Here is a 21,111-nt window from a genome sequence, read left to right as displayed (position 1 = left end):
ATTTCCTCTTGTTTCATCCATCTATCTACAAGCCTATAGACAAGCAAGGTTTCTCCCCAGCCATGATTCCTGTCAAGTTGAAGCAATCTCCTCTCTGCTTTCAGCAAATCATTCCTTCACACTATTTTACATCACTTCACTCTCCACCCTATCTCTTCCATTTCAGCTCCACTACTTCTTATTCATCCCTCACTCGAACATGCATCCCGTCTTACAGGACTTCCACCCAATTTCGTTCATCCCTTCCTCTCCTTCGGCTCTTGTTACACTATTGCTCCATCATTGGCTTCCCTCTTTTCGTGTGGATTCCTGGAGGGGGAGACGGTGGTTGTTGTAGTATAAATCATTCTCTGCACATGCCAACACTGCCAATTACTTAAGAGCAATGAACCGCTCACTGCGGCGTATGCCTCTGCATACACACTTATGTGCTTGTACATGTGCGCAAGCTCACACACAATGTGACAAAGAAACACACACACACACACACACACACACACACACACACACACAAACAAAAATGTTCAGACAATACAAAGGAAGCAGTTACTCATAGAAAATCTTGTAGTAGTAACATAACTGTGTGAATAGCCATCTTCATTTAAATGGGATGGTAGACACTGTATCCTATCCACCCATAATACTAAACTAGCTAGCATTACTTAGCTAGTTTCAAACTAGCTAGTAATACTGCTAACCAAAGTTATTAGCCTGACAAGCCAGACCCACATCAAGATATTGGGTCTGGGAACTCACCATTGGCAGGGCTCAATCCGAGGGGTGGGATAAACGGTTGTCTTTCAAATTCCCACTGCATGCAATAGGGTAGCGCTGCAACCAAGCAGAGCAACGAAGAAGGTAGCAGAGCTAGTTGATAGATTAAACTTTTGCCGTATCTGGTCGGCAAAACTCTTAACACATCTTCCTTTTTTAAGAATGACTTCAGTGCCGTTCTTTGTTCTTTTCTCAAAAGAAAGCTTAACTCCAAGTCTTCCAGAAGACCGCTGTTCGCCAGCAGCAGCCATAAGCCCGCCCACCGACTCTATACACGATGTGATTGGCCCGGCCAGAGTTTGGTTTTTCCAGCTCGCAAGCCAACGGAGAGTTGCTAGACCCCCTGGCTGCAAATTACATTTGCTGCCACTAGGGTGCACCTAGATTTCTAGGCTATGAAGTTATAACTAGGTCACGTAAATTGATAAATGTTATTTGTACGTTGAGATGTGTTATTTTTAGGAAATCAGGTCAGATTTGTTGACTATATTCTATGTTGTCTAAAACTAGCTAATTTTTAATAGCTATAAATGTTTCCCAGCATAAGGGTGAAGTCAGATTTGTGGACTGTATTATGTCTTTTTCTCTTCACTCTAAACAGGTCATATTGCTGCCTTCAAATCAACTTTGTGAGTTTGTATTTACAACATGGACGTTGTGTACAGGACTCTTCAACTCAGAGCTTACAGAAAATTACGGAAGGGGGCATCATATGGAATCTTCTCATGAACACGGTAAACACGACCCCATTTGAAGGCAGCAATATGTCAACACGCTAACGTTAGCCTTATCAGTTACACCAGTTAACTATGCAACAGTTACACATGGCAGTTTGCCTACTTGGTTTTATTAAAAACTAATGTCTATGTAAAAATAAGTTTGTGTGTAACCTGTTGTAATTTAGTGCTGTGGTAAATCTACACTTAGTAAATACGTTACGGCAGACTTTTTTTTTGCATACTATAACTCAGATAAATAAATAAATACTTCTAGAGGGCTAAAATGAAGCTGTTGCAGTAGTTATTCGCTATGTGTTTTTATTTTAATGCTTTACAGTATTTCCACTGACATAAAGCCAAGTAGGATAATGCCAGAATATTCATTATTGGGTAAACTATTAATTTATAAAAATAGATACCACAAAGAGCATTCTCTTATAGCCCCTGAGCTTTGCGTGTGCATGTGTAAATACTGTATATGTGTGCTACACACTCCCTTATGTAAACACTTTGTATGAAGGTATTTAGCAGTCTCTTATCTGCCCTCATACAGAAAGACTTTTGTACCGTGAGGTGTATGTGGTTTAAAATATAAGATAGTATCTGCTATTGGCTACGTTAGAGAGCCTTCTCTGTTCAAACAGGACACATCCTGAATATAAACAATACTAAATCAACACTAGGCACAGAGGACACCCGCTACATCATTCCTAAATACCCATGGAGTGAATGAAAGGACTTGAGCACTTCTGAAATGTCTGCATTTTTGATTTGATTCACCTGATGTGACCGATGTTATGTTGCAGAAAGGTATTAGAAGCAAGTTATTTCACAATATGGACAGCTCACAGCGCTTGCAAACTTCTGACCCTAACCTTATTAACAAATACGTACAAAAAAAGTTTGTTCATAACTGGAAAAACAAACTCATCCCTGTGTTCATGTATTTAGACTAACAATTTTAATAACGATCACGATTTATTGGCACATACGTTTTAATGAAGGGTGTATGGTGGAACACTTGGAAGGTTAAACAGCAACAGCCTTTCTGGAATTTGTTTTAATTTCAAAAGTGTGACATAAAGACTACAAATCTTCTCAATTAGCCTATGCTTTCATTGAACAAAAAAGTCCACTGACTTTTTCCTGGAGCTTTCAACTTGAACGGAACATGACGGAAGTTCCACGCTTAGATTAAGCGATTAAGGCTTAACTATTGGCCAATGACTTTTAGGGTCCCCAGACTCACAGGGGCCCCAAAAGTCCTGGGTTCACTGCATGCCAAGTGTTTAGTTAGCTAACCTTGCAGAACAGCTTGTAAAGAGGCACTGTGTCAAACTCTGGTTTTACGATCTTTTATTATTTAGAAATGCTGCAGCGCTAGGCAGTAATTGGAGTACCGTGAGTAATCTGCTGTGTGCACCGAGAAGTTGAAGGTAACAGAACATACACAATGCATAGAGGGTCGGTGGCCAATAGGAAAATAGCAAACATTTTGCCCTGGGGAGTGATTAACAGGTTAATCTGATCATGCACGCGATGGCAACTGAGTTATCATCGTGACAAATGAAAAAACAACTTAACAACTTATTATTGTTTTTCTCAAAATACGTTTCCAAGGTCAACAAAGAACTTTCACAATCATTGTTTCTTTCATTTGTTAATGGGTATTACAATTAGGCTGACAATAATGTATTTCTTATATGGGTCCCTGTTGCAGTGCCAAAAGCTGTTTAAAAATGCTACATGTAGCACTAGTTTTTGATTTGGTGAGCAGTGTGTCACTTTAAGGACCAGTGGTTTGCTGACCCACTGCACCGAGGAAAAAAATGACTCAAAGAACCTTTGACTCTGCCCTGCATGCTGATTGACACCTGTGTGCGCCACACTGGCCCGCTCGGATGTGCGTATCAATGCGTCGGCCTGTGTGCACGGGTGTGTCTGACACACACTCCTCAAACAGAGGGGGACCCTGTTCTAGCAGACACAGCCCAGGAAGCTTTGCTGAGCCTGAGGATGAAAGAAGCCTGTGTGCATGTGTGTGTATGTGCTAGTATTTTCAGCCTATTCACAAGAGCGCAGAAACACACAAAGACATCCACACACCTTCCTCTGTTGTGCTGCAGGTGAAAATTGGGGACACTTCAACCAGATTAATCCCTTCTCATATTTATTCCTTTGATACATTTGTGGGTCAGCATGGATGTAGTATATTAGGTCAGCTCGAGCAATGATTCACCAAAGACTATTTTACTTCCTTTACATTTCCAACACTTCATACACACACTCAGTAGCATGTCCTACCTCAACTTCTAACCTATGTACCTTCGGCACAAGATTTCTATTCTTGACTTTAAGTATTATTAGTCCAAACTGTCCTCAATATAGCATTCACATTCACGCTACTGTGGCTGTCATTTGAATTGGACCTTAAAAGTCCATAAGCACTCACTTTCAGCACAACAATGAAAGTATGTTTGTGCGTGTTTATGTGCATGTGTGTGTTATGCATTGCTTTGTGTCTTGGCAGGTGGATGTGCAACAGTTCCTGCTGGGATGAGGGCAGGTGTCACTGGGAACTGCAGTTTAGATGGACTTTGCCACTTCAGCAAAGAAAAACATCCTCTTTCTGTTTCCACTGAGAGCAGCAGAACACACAAACACACAAGTGCACACACCCAATAAGCAATCTCAATAATGAGTCTATACTGCAGTGAATGAACACGAGAAGGATAACTGCTCAACTTGCCCGAATCACCATATAGACAAATAAAAAACTGCACCAATGTTAAATAATCTACACATCTGATGACACCTTTGCATTACAAATGCTCTAAAGACACAGACTCTATTACTGAAATGAAATGAAATAAAGGGTGATCAGGATGGCCATATTATTAATTACTGTAGTCTGGATTTTCTGGATACTGAAATGAAAAGGAGCAGCCTGTCATCTCCAGTGAACACACCTTCTCTATGAATGGTTTACTTTAGGGAAAAAGATCTGAATAACCTCTGAATTTATAGGCTATTTTCTGGCATAAACAATAAAGCCATTATCCATTGTATAGGCTATGTATACATGTAATTGGTACTGACACTAACAGTGTATTATCTTGACAACATTAAGACAATTTGCAGCCGGCAGGGCTTGTTTTGGCTATTTAAAAAAAGCTATCTTATTTATTTTATTTATCTTCAATCTGTCGCAACGCATTTGCATATTCAGATATAAATATAACGTCTGTATTTCTCAGCCATACATGGGATGTTCTTCATCTAAAACGCAGACAAAGGCTACTCAGGGTTTAGTAAAAGGTGTAAGTAATTTACATATTTTAGTGTAGACATTCTGTTCTGACACATCTACATCTAAAAAAAAACACACTGTTAATACGCTACACTGCCTCGCCTTTTAAATATGATTTAATGAAGCAGGACATCCCACAATTACCTTCCAATTAAAAGGTGGAAAAAAAACAGACCAACAGCGACAGTAAGTTTCACATTTTGTCCCGTCCTCTTGATAACATTTAAAATGATTTCTGGTCATTTACCTGTTGCTGTAGAATAGCGGTGGTGATCCGACATCCAGGCTGGCAAATGAAAATGCTGGAGAGGGAGAACCGATCCAGCAGCCGGGGCGGGTGTGGACTGGAAATGGGCGTCTCCAGAAAGTCAAGTCACACAGAATTACACATCGAACTTCCGGGCATGACTTTCACAGAAAAACTCCTTGACGCTCATAATATGGCAACACTTTGATTAAAACTATGCAATGAACCCCAGCCTAACTAGTAGTTTAGTAGTCTCACTTTGCCAGACCCTCCTCCAAAGCGCACCAAAGGAGGGTCTGGCTACTCCACACAGCTTTCGGGGATAGGAGAAAAACGTGCTCTGGTTTAATGGCATTTCTTTAAACCAATCAGAATCGTCATGGGCAGTGCTAAACTCCACACAGAGCCTGCAAAATAGTCGTGCAAGAGAAAACTCAGATTGGACAGATAGCTAGTTGTCTCAATTTACCCTGCCGAGACCTGAGGAGCAGTTAGCAATAGTCCTCATAAATCCACCAAACTTAAAACCCAACACAAAGAAAGCGAAAGGAAACGGAAATACATGCATCCGGCGGAATTTCCTGCAGTGGAACGTGAAGGATATAGACTAGTAGCTACCATAGACTGTATATATTACAGTCTATGGTAGCTAGTAGTAACTGAACTGTGGTTCTACATCCTCTTTAACAAGCTGCAACCATAACCATAACTTCACAAAATACACTTGTAATTCAGTTATTCACTCATATTTTTTTGTTCCGGTAATGAAGTCAAAGCTATCTTGTTAACGCCTAAAGACATTTTAAATAAGCATTGGTAATTTACCCTTTACAGTGTTAATTTTTGGATAGCTAGAAAAGATAAGCAATTGTTTCATTAATAATTCATTTTTGTCTTTAGTAATTGCCATTCCATCTCTCCTTTAATTGTAATTAATGTAATCATGTTTATCTTGCCTAGAGTATATTAGATGTGTCTGTACAGTATACACATGTAATAACAAATAAACATAGTCACACAGGAAAGCAGCAGGGCCAGATAGCTTGATTGGTTCTAAACATAGGTTATCCACTGTACTAATTCACGTTCAGTTACATTTATGCAACACTTAAATACTTTTACTTTGAAAGCACAACCACTTGACCTAAGTGCTCTTGCTGTTTGTTGATGAATTGACTGGGCAGAGTCAAAGCCTATGTGGTAATTGCTGAGATGTGTACTTAAAGAGCTCAAGTCAAAGTTGTACACTATTTTGTATCCAAAGCCTATTTGGGGTTTACTTTATAATTCTGTTGAGTCAACTTTGCATAATTTCCTTTTTCCCTATCTGTTCTTTTGAGATGCAGATATCTGTAGTTCATTGCATCTTCCTGGTTTTTGAGCTTCGAAGAGTCTGAAAAAAAATCTTTTCTGCCCCCAAAGGAAAATGAGAAGAATGCTGCTGGTGTGGAGCACCGCCAACTTTGAGTATTACATCTACAAGTTAACAGTCATAATCTTACTGACCCTGATACCATTATTGGTTGAGTTGAGGATGCATGACAATAGGAGATAGGGCAGTTGGTATTTAATACTCTTTAAGCAGTGTTAAGCAAATACAAAAGATCAGAGAGCTTTATCTGCACCACACTATGCAAATAATCATAAGCCATACGCATATCCTATATGGGACAAGTTCATAATATTTGAAAAGAACACGGACAACGCAGAAAGGGTGCTTTCACAATTTTATATAAACGTATTGTACTCAAATGGCAATGAGAAATACACCAGTCCATCAAGATCCAGGTCATTTTCCTTTCTATAGTGTATATCTGTATTATACAAATATGAACAAAATTACTGACACACTCATCTTTACTTTACAGCTTCAAGAAAGTAACAGTTTTTGTAATATACAAAAGTGTTATTAATAAACGAAACAAAAATGAACGATGAATCATAAAAGGTACTAATAAAAATAAAAAGTGAAAAACGACAGGAGAACAAGCACTTTTAAAAACAGACCATAATAACTCAGATGACTATATAGCTATAATACAAAAGCCTGCTATCCACAACGTAAAGTTCAGTGTCAAAAGATCCTCATACAGATTTTTACAAACTTAAGAAATGACCAAAAGCTGACCACTTAAGAAAAGGAAACGTTAGCTTAAACATTTTCCAACTGTGGCAGGTCTTTTTTTGAACAAAGCTTCAAAGCTTCAAGGCATTACATAGACAGCCATTTGCATTGAAACATTTTGGTCAGATCCATTACCTTTTTGGGCATCCATTTCTTGAGTAAGAGTTTAACTGCGTTATATACATTTCTGCAGCATTGAAATTATCATCTACATTCTCCCTCAACAAGGAATACATTTTCATAGCAATGAAGGCAGCTTATAACATCTGTTTAGTGTAAAACACACCTGTCTCTTGTGTCAACTATAATTTAGAACATTAGGAACTCATTCCTCTTAGATGCCCACTTCATTTTCTGTGAACTCCATAATGGTGCGAGTCAGTGGGCACATATTTTTGCTCTTCTATTATCAATGTGCTCTCATTGCCCTGACCTATGGTTACCATGGAGTACTCCTGTGACCCTACTGCTTCGACTGGGACTAAATACTTCACACCCTCAGTGTCCCATTCGGTTTTTATTTGACTCACATTCTCGTTTTCTGATACTGTTTTCTGACTTTCAGAGTTCGGCCATAAAGTTAATAAAGTATATGCAAGGGGTCCTGTAGGTTCACCTGGGACTAAATGCTCGACATCCTCAGCGTTTGATTCGGTTTTGACATCATCATAACGTGGACAATACTTTTCCTCAGTGTCCGGTTCTGGTTTCACATTGCCATGATGTGGATCGTACTCCTCCTCTTTAATCTGTAGGTTTCTCTGGAGAGGGCTGCCACAACCAACACTCACTAGACTGCCATTCATCTGCACTATCGTCCCAGGATCGGTTTTGACATCATCAGAATGTGGACAATACTTTTCCTCAGTGTCCGGTTCTGGTTTCACATTGCCATGATGTGGATCGTACTCCTCCTCTTTAATCTGTAGGATTCTGTGGAGAGGACCTCCACTTCCAAGATTCCCATTCATCTGCTCTATTGTCCCAGGATATATTGGATCCTGGAACAAAGCGCCACTGTTAGTTTTGACACCATCGAGAAAATGGATGCGATTGACACCTGAATGGTATCTCACTTGGCGCACAAACCTTCCCTCAGTCTTTTTCTTGTATGGTTCTTCCCAGGAATACTTGTTCCGTTTCTCAGTTAGTCTGTTCTCTGCAAACCTTGGTGAAGATGCAAACACAAATGGTAATTTGAAGACCTCGTCTGGTCTGTTTGGATTTTTACGATGTTGCTTAACCATGGTTTGGATTTTGGATGAAGTTTCTATGGAAAATTTCCAGCGCCTGTGATGTTGTGAGCTAAGATCAAAGTTATAGTCAAGGATTTCGTACAAAGTGTTTGGCAAATAGTGTCTTGTTTTCTTAGTTGCAAATGTATGTATCTCATTCACTGCAGCCATGGTCAATAGCTTCAAGTCCAATTTTTCTTTCTCTCCTGATTTTGATAACACGTCTAGATCCAAACCTATCTCCGTGCAAATAGGGTAACAGTTAACCGGTATTTGACTCTGAGTATTTGTCTTTGATCTTTTTACGACACTTGTATTATGACTTGGCAGTGTGGCTCTTTTCATCTTTGTTTGCAGTGCCAGCTTTCTTTTTTTGATAGCTTCCTTCCATTCACTTCTGTGCAAGGCAGCTGCCTGTTTCAGTTTACTTATATGTCCAGGTTGTCTGCGAGGACACAGCTGAATAACAAAAGCTTCATTAAACCAGGCCAGCCCGCCGTCAGTTAGTGCAGTCGCTTTGTTGAACAGAGGTGCAATATCAACGTTTGAAATCTGCATGCCTAAGTTGAAGTTGTGTTCAAGGACTGTATGAATTATCCTACTTTTTGAAGCACACAATATTCTAGCAAATCTGGCCACTTCAATCATAGCCCCCCTTGTCAATACATGTGCATCAAGCTTTTCTTTTGGTTGATCTTTGTCCACACACAGTTTCAAACCTATTTTCTTGCAGCAAGGGTAACTGTCCATTATCGTCTCCTCTATTGCTGAGAAGTTGGACGGATCTTTTGAAGGCTTTTGTGCTGTGCAGTTTGCATCTGCAGTGACCGAGTCAGTCATGGTATGTGGACGAGGTTGATTCATGTGACCAGGGTCAGATTCATCCTGACGAAGCTCTTGGTTTCTGTCTTGAAAGCATTTGGGGCAATATGTACTTCTCACATAAATAGGTTTTTGTAGGTACCTCATGTCAGGGAGTTCAAACAGCATTTTCATTCGAGGAACGCTGTTTTTTTTATGCGCAACAACTTTAACTTTTTCTAAAGTTTGCTGTGCAAAGGCATTGCGATATAGCTTGTTTTTGAACTCAAGATGGAAGTTATACTCCAGTATCTCAGTGATGAAATGTTTCTGGGCTGACAGCAGTGCTGTGGCAAACGTGTTTAATTCAACCATGATGCCATTGGTCAGTAATTTGGGATCAAGATTTTGTTTTACTCCAGATCCTACATTAAAATCAATGCCTAATTTCTTGCATCTGGAGTAAGAATAAAGTGGGCAATGTTCTTCATGAGGTGTTGAGAGGATTTGCTGAATATGATTGGCTCGCACTTTCCACAGCTTTAAATTGAGCTCATTTTGAGGTTTAGTGTCAGGGGAATTCCCTACATCTTGGTCTTTGAATTCAGCCTGGGAAGAACCAGCACTACATGCATCTACATGTTGGTAACTCTGGCAATCCAGTTTCACCTTCGTTGAGGAGTCTTTTCTTGGGCCCTTAAATTTCTTTAAGGTTTTAATACTGATCAATAGATTCCTTTGCTCCACTATAGCAGGAATTCGGGCAACAATACTTCTGGCAAGATCAGAATCTCCACTTTGCAAATCAAGATCCAAGTTGTGTCTGAGGATGTCAAGACAAATCTGATCAAATGTTCCACACAACGTTTCTGCAAAGTTTGTCACTTCAGTCATTGCTCCATTGGTCAGTTTGCTGACATCCAGTTTTTTGTTTGGTTGATGTTTGTTTACATGTAACTTCAGACCCATTTCCTTGCAGATGGGATACACCTCCCCACTGTTCGTTGGAATATGATCTTTGGTTTCAGTATGTAAATGAGCAGGACACCTGGGAGCAACGTCACACTCCTTTATTCTCCGATTTTCCATATTTATTAATTGCATGCGACCAGGGAATTCAAAGATATCTTTTGAGAATTTAACTGCATCTTCAGAGTTTTTCAGTTGTCTTATTCTATTCATGATTTCACATGTGAAAAGATTTCTCTGGTATTCACTCTGCAGGGTGATGTCAAAGTTGTACTCAAGAATCTCCATGATGAAATTTTGTTGGGATGAATTCATTGCTAAGGCAAATTTAGCAACTTCGAGCAGAACAGAATTTGGAAAACAGTCTACACTGAAGTTTTGCTTCGGGCCAAATCCAACATTGAATTCAAGTCCAACTTTCTTGGATCTGGTGAATGGACCAAACTCTAATGAAGAGAGGATTTGTTTTACACGGTTAGCGCGCAACTTCCACATGTTTTTCTCTGTTTCCATTTTCTCTTGTTCCATGTCAAATTCATTGCCAGTATCTGAGTCTAGATCAGACTCTCCTAAAGGGCAAGTGTAGTTGTTCTCGGTTCCCATTTTTTCTTGTTCAGTTTCACATTCGTTTGGTGACTTTCTTGGAGTCTGCGTTTGCTCTTCCCCTCCACGAAGCCCTCTTTCATCAGGTTGACTTACAAATGGTGGGTTCACATTTGAGTTTACAGTTGATAAAGAAGATGAGATGTCAGCGGTGGTGAGGGTAGGTGCACAAATACCCGGACAACTTGAATTTGATTCTCTAGAAATGTCCAAGCTCAGAGAACAACTTTTTGTGCTTTGCAAGTCAATCTGATTGCCAGTGTTTCCTGAATCTGTGACTTCGTCTGAGTCTAGATCAGACTCTCCTAGAGGACAAGTGTAGTTGTTCTCGGTTTCCATTTCCTCTTGTTCCATATCACACACCCCTCTGGTCAATAGCTTCAAGTCCAGTATTTCTCTTTCACCTGGTTTTGATGTCACGTCTAGATCCAAACCCATCTCAGTGTAAATGGGAAAGCGGTTTCCTTTATTTTGACGATTTGAATTAGATTTTACATCATTGATGTTATGACTTGACAGTGTGGCTCTTTTCATCTTTGTTTGCAGTGCAAGCTTTCTTTTTTTGATTTTTTCCTTCCATTCACTTCTCCGCAAGGCAGCTGCCTGTTTCAGTTTACCGGTACTTCCACGTCCAGTTTGTCTGTGAGAAAATGACTGAATAACAAAAACTTCATTAAACCAGGCCAGCCCGCCATCCTTTAGTGCAGTCGCTCTGAAGAACTGCTGTGCAATATCAACGTCCCGCCTCTGCATGCCTAAGTTGAAGTTGTGCTCAAGGACTGCATGAATGATGCCACTTTTTGTTGCACACAATCTTTTGGCAAAACTAGCCACATCAATCATAGCCCCCCTTGTCAATACATGTGCGTCAAGCTTTTCTTTTGGTTGATCTTTGTCCACACACAGTTTCAAACCTATTTTCTTGCAGCAAGGGTAACTGTCCATTATCGTCTCCTCTATTGCTGAGAAGTTGGAGGACGGATCTTTTGAAGGCTTTTGTGCTGTGCAGTCTGTATCTGCAGTGACCGAGTCAGTTATGGTATGTGGACGAGGTTGATTCATGTGACCAGGGTCAGATTCATCCTGACGAAGCTCTTGGTTTCTGTCTTGAAAGCATTTGGGGCAATATGTAGTTTTCTCACAAGTAAGTTTTTGTAGGTACCTCATGTCAGGGAGTTCAAACAGCATTTTCATTCGAGGAACGCCGATTCTTTTATGCGCATCAACTTTAACTTTTTCTAAAGTTTGCTGTGCAAAGGCATTGCGATATAGCTTGTTTTTGAAATCAAGATGGAAGTTATACTCCAGTATCTCAGTGATGAAATGTTTCTGGGCTGACCGCAGTGCTGTGGCAAATGTGTTTAATTCAACCATGATGCCATTGGTCAGTAATTTGGGATCAAGATTTTGTTTTACTCCAGATCCTACATTAAAATCAATGCCTAATTTCTTGCATCTGGAGTAAGAATAAAGTGGACAATGTTCTTCATGAGGTGTTGAGAGGATTTGCTGAATATGATTGGCTCGCAATTTCCACAGCTTTAAATTGAGCTCATCTTGATGTTTAGTGTCAGGGGAATTCCCTACATCTTGGTCTTTGAATTCAGCCTGGGAAGAACCAGCACTACATGCATCTACATGTTGGTAACTCTGGCAATCCAGTTTCACCTTCGTTGAGGAGTCTTTTCTTGAGCCCTTTATTTTCTTTAAGGTTTTAACACTCGTCATTAGATTCCTTTGCTCCACTATAGCAGGAATTCGGGCAACAATACTTCTGGCAAGATCAGAATCTCCACTTTGCAAATCAAGATGCAAGTTGTGTCTGAGGATGTCAAGACAGATTTGCTCACATGTCCCACACAACGTTTCTACAAAGTTTGTCACTTCAGTCATTGCTCCATTGGTCAGTTTGCTGACATCCAGTTTTTTGTTTGGTTGATGTTTGTTTACATGTAACTTCAGACCCATTTCCTTGCAGATGGGATACACCTCCCCACTGTTCCTTGGAATATGATCTTTGGTTTCAGCATGTGAATGAGCAGGACACCTGGGAGCAACGTCACACTTCTCCACTCTTGATATGTTGTATCCGAGTTCAGGATTGACACTGCCCACACTAGTATTTGCCATTTTTATTGATGACATGGAATCAGGTAGTTCAAAGATATCTTTTGAGAATTTAACTGCATCTTCAGAGTTTTTCAGTTGTCTTATTCTTTTCATGATTTCACATGTGAAAAGATTTCTCTGGTATTCACTCTGCAGGCTGATGTCAAAGTTGTACTCAAGAATCTCCATGATGAAATTTTGTTGGGATGAATTCATTGCTAAGGCAAATTTAGCAACTTCGAGCAGAACAGAATTTGGCAAAGAGTCTACACTGAAGTTTTGCTTCGGGCCAAATCCAACATTGAATTCAAGGCCAAATCTCTTGGACCCATTGAATGGACCGAACTCTAATGAAGAGAGGATTTGTTTTACACGGTTAGCGCGCAACTTCCACATGTTTTTCTCGGTTTCCATTTTCTCTTGTTCCATGTCAAATTCATTGCCAGTATCGGAATCTAGATCAGACTTTCCTAAAGGGCAAGTGTAATTGTTTTCTGTTCCCATTTTTTCTTGTTCCATGTTACATTTTTTTGGTGACTTTCTTGGAGTCTGTGCTTGCTCTTCATCTCCATGAAGCTCTCTTTCATCAGGTTGACTTACAAATGGTGGGTTCACATTTGAGTTTACAGTTGATAAAGTGGATGAAATATCAATGGTGGTGAGGGTAGGTGCACAAATACCCGGACAACTTGAATTTAATTCTCTAGGAATGTCCGAGCTCAGAGAACAACTTTTTGTGCTTTGCAAGTCAATCTGATTGCCAGTGTTTCCTGAATCTGTGACTTCGTCTGAGTCTAGATCAGACTCTCCTAGAGGACAAGTGTAGTTGTTTTCGGTTTCCATTTCCTCTTGTTCCATGTCACGTTCATTGCCAGTGTAGTAGTCTACATCAGACTCTGTTAGAGGATGACTGTAAAAATTATCTCCCTTTGCTGTATGACTGTTGCACAAATCAGTGTGTCGATAAGGTCCGTTTTTCTTTAAGTCTTTAGACTGCCCTCTTCTGCTCTTTTTATTCGCCCTTTCACTTGTTTTCAACAGAGCCCTTTTTTCCTGTTTACTTTTTAAATCAGACTGCCTTCTTTTTGTCACTTCCTTAAATTGATATGGCAGGGCTTCCATATTGGACAGTGCTGACCCTCTGTTTCTTTTGAAGTTTGTTCTCTGTAATGAAATTGTCTTATTGTTAAATTCTGGGCTTACTTTGCCGATGATCATAAGTTGCTGTTTTTTGTTCAGAATGTACAATATCTTGTTCATAACTCGAGTTCTCTCCTGTGAACTTTTGAGATCAAGGTCAAAGTTGTGCCCCAACACATCCGAAATAATACGACTGAAGGATCCAGCCAGTATTTTAGTGACCTGTAGAAGTTCTAACATCACACCATTTGTCAACAAACCTACATCTAGACTTTGTTTTGACCCAATGTCAAGGTTCAGACCAATTTCTTCACAATAAGGGAACAAAGGGAGAAGAACATCCTCTTTCAGTTTTTCTGCCGACGGTGCTCCTGAATACTTTAATTCATCCTCACGTTCACTGTCATCAATATGTGCTCCATTTACCTCTTCTGAGAGATTTTCTGTCTTCATGTATTCTTTGGATGTTGCTTGTGAACACTTGAATGTATCTTCATATTCACTATCATCAATTTCCACCAGGAAACTTTCTGTCTTACGCTCTGTAGATGCCATATTCAGTCCATTGTTGCTGTTGCATTCTGGCTTAGATGATATGTCAAAGAGAGTAAAAACTTCATTTTTATCTTGCAGAGATAACCTCTTCGGGTCTTGGACTTTGATTTTAATTTGATTGGAAAAATAAACACGCTGTTGCTCATTTTCCAATCCAAGATCGAAATTGTTCTCCAGAATGTTTGTGATAAAAAGCATTTTATTCTTGCTTACTGTTTTAGCAAAGTCACAGATCTCAAGCACGACTCCATTTGTCAATAATTGTAATTCTTTTTTTTTATGTGTCTTGGATGCTACATTAAAATCTAATCCTATTCTATTGCTGTGATAGAATGAGTCTGGACATCTCAAAAATGTCTTTGCATGCATAATGCGCCACTGCCATACTTTGTTTGCATCCATCTTTTTTTTGTCCGTCAGACTGCAGGCGTCCCTCCTGTCTATCTGTAGTGATATACTGTTCCTCTGGGTCTTCTATGTCTTCCTTTCCTGTATTTAGTTCAGGAGGAAAAAAAAAAAAGGATAAATGATACACACTATACCTCTGCAATACACTGTTTTTTTAGTCACACACAATCAAATTCATTAATTATGTTATTTATCAGACAAAGATAAAACAAAACTTATAGCTTCTCAAATGTGAGAATTTGTGGGTTTGTCTCCTCCTCATTGTTACATTTTCGAGCCTTGGGTCCTCAGACTGCTGATCAAAAAACAAAGGCCATTTCTTTAGAGATGGGATGTAGTGATTCGCCTTAGTACTACTGTAGTACTGGATACTTATTATATTTAGGACCAGTTATAGAAAAAAAACGTTACTAGCGCAAACGTATGCCTCAGTAAAAGAAAAACACATAGCTCAAACATGAACTGATTTGTTTTAAATCAATGATGCATGCATTTGGGATGATGTCTAGCTGTGTACATACTGTAATTACACCTATACATAGCCAGATTCTACTGCTCTTCATACTATTCATTCTTACTACTCTTATGTTACCACACTGTACATAGCTGTACTATACTGTACATATCTGTCTATATGTTTCATACAGAATATCCATATTTACTCTGTTTTTCTTATTATATATTCTGCTAATACACTGCATATATCTATATTATTCTTACTACTATGATAATGTTACTGCTACTACATTGCACATATCTGTACATGTTGTTCATACATTGTTCATATAATGGCCATATTTATTCTGCTCTTATAACACTGCAATATATTAGTTGTCCTGTCTATGCACCACCTGTCTATACTTTGTATATCACATTGCACTTTTCTGCTTTTTTTGCACTTCTGGTTAGACGCAAACTGCATTTCGTTGTCTTTGTACTTGTACTCTGCACAATGACAATAAAGTTGAATATAATCTAATCTAATGATGTCTAGCTCTTGCTCCTATGTGGCTTAAATGCATTTGCTGCAAGTCACTTTTGGTTAAAAGCAAGTTAAACTTGTGGAGTTTCTGTGCAAAAAAGGTATATTTACATTCAGTATTTCTCATCAAAAGACATTGTGCATGTAACATTGTAGAGTATCATTGGGCTTTTCAGTAGGGCACTTAGTAAAACGTCCTTTAACACTCCTCACTATTTTTATATGCAATAGAGTCTGCATCACAAGGAATCTAAGAATGGACTAATAAATGTAATAAACAGATAAAAACAAAACCTTTTTTCCACCACAAATGTGTGTACTACACATATAGCCAGTAAACAAGTATGTTTAGTAATGTATTTACTATTTTAGATGGTCTTTTCAATGACAATGAGATTAAATTATTTCAGTTTACCAGCTTTTGGCAGAATTGTGGACCCTGTGCACATGTAAATGATACAAACAAAAGGAAAACCCTGTCATTGAATTATAGATCCATAGCACTACTAGTGGTCAAGAATGCATAGCGGCCCCTTCTTACTTATCACAACCATGCCACGAAATCTATCAAGTCAGAGAGGACAGACTGACCTTGAGACTAATGCTGTGATAACATCATAACCACAATACCATGGTGATTGGATGTCGGCCGTAGAGTTGAGCTTATTACAGATATCACCACACATTTTTATTTTTGCTGGTGTAAATTACAGGATTGCACATAGTGAGTAATATGGAATATAATACATGCAATAAACATTGTTTAGTTAGTAATGTTAGTGCAAGTTCAGCTTCCTACATACCTTGTGAGACTTGATTTAGCTTAGCTATAACTTCCTCCAACATGTCTGGCACACTGTATGTCTGCATGCTAGGTGGACATCATCCAATCGGCGATGGGACGGTGCTGGTACAGTGCAACCCTGAATGAAACAAGTTTGAATGTTTTTTAAATCATGCATATAACGCTCACACGACACTCCAAAAATAGGAACAACAAGAATTTAAAAGGAGAATTCCGGTGCAAAGGGAACGGCAGGGGTTAAGAACATATGTGTACCGAGTCGAACGTTCTCTGGGACACGTTTTCATGTTCCAGAGAACGTTCATCAATCACGTTTCATTCTCACAAATATGCAAGTGAGCATATGACGTCATCTAGCGCCTTTTAGCGACTTTTGGAGCTGGTACTAGCGACTTTCATTGGGAAAGAGCATAGACACTATGTAAGAATGGACCAACAGATCCCGTTGCTCTGGACAAAGACCAGTGAAGGATATTAGAAGCACTTTTCCGGTGATGGCTGAGCGTTACTGCGCAGCCTCCAACTGAGAGAGACGACGTAAATGTGATGTGAGCAACGTGTCGAGAGACGTGAGACAAAACTGCCTGCGCGCTTCTCCTGTACTATACGGTAATTCCTCTACTATGCGACAGTAAGTCGCATTGTTATGACACAATCGTTAGCCTATTTTTACAAAAACGTCTGCTACGGAGCCATAACGTGATGTACAAGGTAATGGAGCCTTTTATACATTGTTGTTTTTCTTTAGAAATAAACAATGGACAAAGAGTCTTTAAACGCTTCAGATGTAAAGTTATTCGCTGTCAAAGTGGCACCAAAATGAATGGCAGTCAATGGAATGCTAACGGGAGGTGATGGCTTATTAGCATCAAAATGGCGCCATAGGAGGTTCGCAGTCCAAGGAGAAGCTTACCCCCTTGGGAAAGAGTTGGCAACACTGCTTGCGTGCAACCAAGGGGGTAAGCTTCGCTTCAGATCTCGAACCTCCTATGGCGCCATTTTGATGCTACAAAGCGATCACTTTCATTTTGACGTCACTGACAGCGAATAACTTTACATTTGAAGTGTTTAAAGACTCTATTTGTCCATTGTTTATTTCTAAAGAAACACAACAACGTATAAAAGGCTCCATTACCTTGTACCTCACGTTATGGCTCCGTAGCCTGCGTTTCTGTAAAAATATGCTAACGATTGTGTCATAACCACGAGACTTACCGTCACATAGTAGAGGAATTACCGTATAGTACAGGAGAAGCTCGCAGGCAGTTTCGACTTACATTAGCTGTTTACGTTTAATTATTAATGTTAACTAGCATTTTAGTTAGCAATAATTAGCCTGTGTCCATGTTATCTCCTTACATATACCTACGCTCTCCATCTCTGCAAGATTGGGAATGATTGAGATTTCTCTTGGCACGGCTACCAGAAGACGTACAACTTTCAGACAGGTTGCTCACGTATACATATATATATATATATATATATATATATATACACAGCTGTTACGTCAGTTCTACTTTACTTGTGCTCATTTAAAATACAATTACTCAATACTTGTCTTTATTGTTATTACTGTGAAGTCTTAATTTAGCTGTAGCCTGCTTTTCCCATTAAGTTTGAGTTAACGTTATTTTAGTCTGAATCTAGCTGTCACTAGCGGTTAGCCGAATTAGCTGTTAGCTAAACTAACGTTAGCTTCCCGGTGGAGGCTAGCCATAGGCTAGCGTGGAACAGATCGTGCAGGTCGTATCCTCGGTAAAACAGTATTATCTTGCGCATGTGCAGAACGGATCGTGCAGGCAGAACGGATCGTGTACCGACCAAGGGGGTAAGCTGCTCTTCGGACCGCGAACCTCCTATGGCGCCATTTTAATGCTACAAAGCGATCAACCCCCGTTAGCATTCCATTGACTGCCATTCATTTTGGCGCCATTTTGACAGCGAATAACTTTACATCTGAAACATTTAAAGACTATTTGTCCGTTGTTTATTTCTAAAGAAACACGACAATGTATAAAAGGCTCCATTACCTTGTACCTCACGTTATGGCTCCGTAGCAGACGTTTTTATAAAAATAGGCTAACGATTGGGTCATAACCACGTGACTTACTGTCGCATAGTAGAGGAATTACCGTATAGTACAGGAGAAGCGTGCAGGCAGTTTCGTCTCACATTAGCTGTTTAAGTGTAATTACTAATGTTAACTAGCATTTTAGTTAGCAATAATTAGCCTGTGCCCATGTTATCTCCTCACATATACCTACGCTCTCCGTCTCTGCAAGATTGGGAATGATTGAGATTTCTCTTGGCACAGCTACCAGAAGACTTACAACTTTCAGACACGTTGCTCACGGCACATTTACGTTGTCTCTCTCAGTTGGAGGCTGCGCAGTAACGCTCAGCGCTCACCGGAAAAGTGCTTCTAACGGCCTTCACTAGTCTCCGTCCAGAGCAACGGGATCAGTTGGTCCATTCTTATATACAGTCTATGGTACCTGTCGGTACACGATCCGTTCTGCCTGCACGATCCGTTCTGCACATGCGCAAAATGTTAGCGCATGCGCGGTTGTACGAGAATTTACGACACTGCACGATCTGTTCCACGCTTCCGGTCGACAGCCAAGCTAACGTTAGTTTAGCTAACAGCTAATTCGGCTAACTGCTAGCTGAGACAGCATGTAATAACTTTAAAAGACCCTCAAAATAAAACTTGAAAATAAACGTTGACATATATAACAAACACCTAACATATATAACAGCTGTTACGTCAGTTCTACTTTACTTGTGCTCATTTAAAATACAATCACTCAATACTTGTCTTTATTGTTATTACTGTGAAGTCTTAATTTAGCTGTAGCCTGCTTTTCCCATTACGTTTGAGTTAACGTTATTTTAGACTGAATCTAGCTGTCAGCTAGCGGTTAGCCGAATTAGCTGTTAGCTAAACTAACGTTAGCTTCCCGGTGGAGGCTAGCCATAGGCTAGCGTGGAACAGATCGTGCAGGTCGTATGGATACGTAAAACAGTATTATCTTGCGCATGTGCAGAACGGATCGTGCAGGCAGAACGGATCGTGTACCGACAGTACCGACATATGCCACTAACCAGTAACACAGCGTTCGTGATTCTTTCTAAGATGGCGCCCGAATGTAAACACCAACGCTACTGTCTTTATAATCTATCTTTTTAATAAACTGTCTGTACACTTATTACAAAGTTCTCAATGCTTCGGTTTGCATGTAGGGACCCTCATTATGCTTCCATGGAAGTGTGGTGCTATTTTGAGCCTTGAAAGCTAACGTTAGCAGGTAACCACCGGTTGTGCAGCTTGTTTAAAGCTAGAGAGAGACGCATTCGATTAGCATGAAAACATGTCCCAGAGAACGTTCAACTCGGTACACGTTATTAACCCCTAGATTCATTTTGAGCCGGAATTGTCCTTTAATGAAGTAGGCTAATGGAAATACAACATACAATAGGCCTACATGGTACAAGAACCTCATAATTGTACTTAAGTAGAGTACTTGACTAAATATACTTAGTACGTCCCGCTGAAGTTAATATTGAAATAAAAATAACTAAACAAGTATTGCCAAAAATCGTGCACTCCATTCTTTCCCCCCAACGCCATCTTCCATTTTTCAATATACTGATTTCAACGCTACATTCCACTTTTTTTTCCCCCAGCACTGGAATGGTGTAAAGTCGTGCAGCCACTGTTAACGGCCTTGCATTCAGTGAAGCTAGCTTCTTTCTCCGTCCACATGGCAACCTTTAACGCTATAAAACATCTACTTTCTGTACAGCGACAAAGCAGGTAAAACATTCGTGGGTTCCAATGAGTCTTCACTACTCAAATTTAGCACTTATGATAGCGTATATTTTATATACAAAAAGATATCAACTATTGTTGGGCATCCCGGGCATAGACAGACCAGCCCAGCCATGGATTTCATTTTGAAAAAAGCACACCCTCTTGACAACAACCTCAGCCTTGATCGAAATAGGACGACACAAACGAGTGTTACACGTACCAAATGTAGCTAGGCTGCACAATCGCTGAGATGTTCTTCTTTGTTAAGACAGTGTAGCTAGTTTTCCATGTCTCAATACAAAATCCAAGCCTTAAAATCTCTTGTTGAAGAAACGATGCAGTGTCCAGCGGAAGTGATGATTTAAGCGAGTTGGGATACTTCAAAATAAAAGTGTCTAATAAATAATGGTCCGTAATTAAAACGGGATTTTACATAAATAATACAACTGGATTATAGAACTACATTGGTGATGGCTTCGTTTTTCCACAACCAGTTTTATCTTTTAGCACTTTAT

General features: G+C 39.7%; 2 protein-coding genes across 18 annotated transcripts in view; both read right to left on the bottom strand.

Annotated features, from left to right (window-relative positions):
- itsn2a (intersectin 2a) overlaps positions 1–5,159 on the bottom strand; it is a 38,298-nt gene extending 33,139 nt beyond the window's left edge. For 11 of the 12 annotated variants that reach the window (XM_031321895.2, XM_031321882.2, XM_031321886.2 and 8 more), the window contains exon 1: positions 5,051–5,158. The gene's annotated coding sequence lies outside the window, so the exon portion shown is untranslated. Of the gene's footprint in view, positions 1–5,050 lie in introns of all 12 variants that reach the window. The other variant, XR_004895874.1, reaches the window with a different exon arrangement.
- A 1,601-nt stretch (positions 5,160–6,760) lies between these two features.
- Positions 6,761–20,953, bottom strand: LOC116066065. Of its 6 annotated transcripts, none has more exons than XM_035995234.1 (4): positions 20,817–20,953; positions 16,781–16,900; positions 10,776–15,076; positions 6,761–10,691 (listed from the first exon to the last, which is right to left on the bottom strand). In XM_035995234.1, the coding sequence occupies exons 3-4, from the start codon at positions 14,987–14,989 to the stop codon at positions 7,523–7,525; spliced, it is 7,383 nt and encodes a 2,460-aa protein (XP_035851127.1). In that variant the 5' UTR covers positions 14,990–15,076; positions 16,781–16,900; positions 20,817–20,953; the 3' UTR covers positions 6,761–7,522. The 6 variants fall into 6 exon arrangements, with proteins under 6 accessions (XP_035851127.1, XP_031177695.1, XP_035851128.1 ...); XM_031321835.2 differs by having other exon boundaries at positions 6,761–8,824; positions 11,387–15,076; XM_035995235.1 differs by having other exon boundaries at positions 6,761–13,308; positions 13,738–15,076.
- Between the last annotated feature and the right edge of the window lie 158 nt (positions 20,954–21,111).

The sequence above is a fragment of the Sander lucioperca genome, chromosome 19 (assembly GCF_008315115.2).
Source record: "Sander lucioperca isolate FBNREF2018 chromosome 19, SLUC_FBN_1.2, whole genome shotgun sequence".
Classification (NCBI taxonomy): Eukaryota; Metazoa; Chordata; class Actinopteri; order Perciformes; family Percidae; genus Sander; species Sander lucioperca.
The sequence above is the reverse complement of the archived record's forward strand: the minus strand, read 5'-3'. Positions and strand labels throughout refer to the sequence as shown.

Coding starts and splice junctions, on each gene's coding strand:
- LOC116066065 (XM_031321836.2), bottom strand. CDS start 14,989: ATGGATGCAAACAAAGTATGGCAGTGGCGCATTATGCATGCAAAGACA.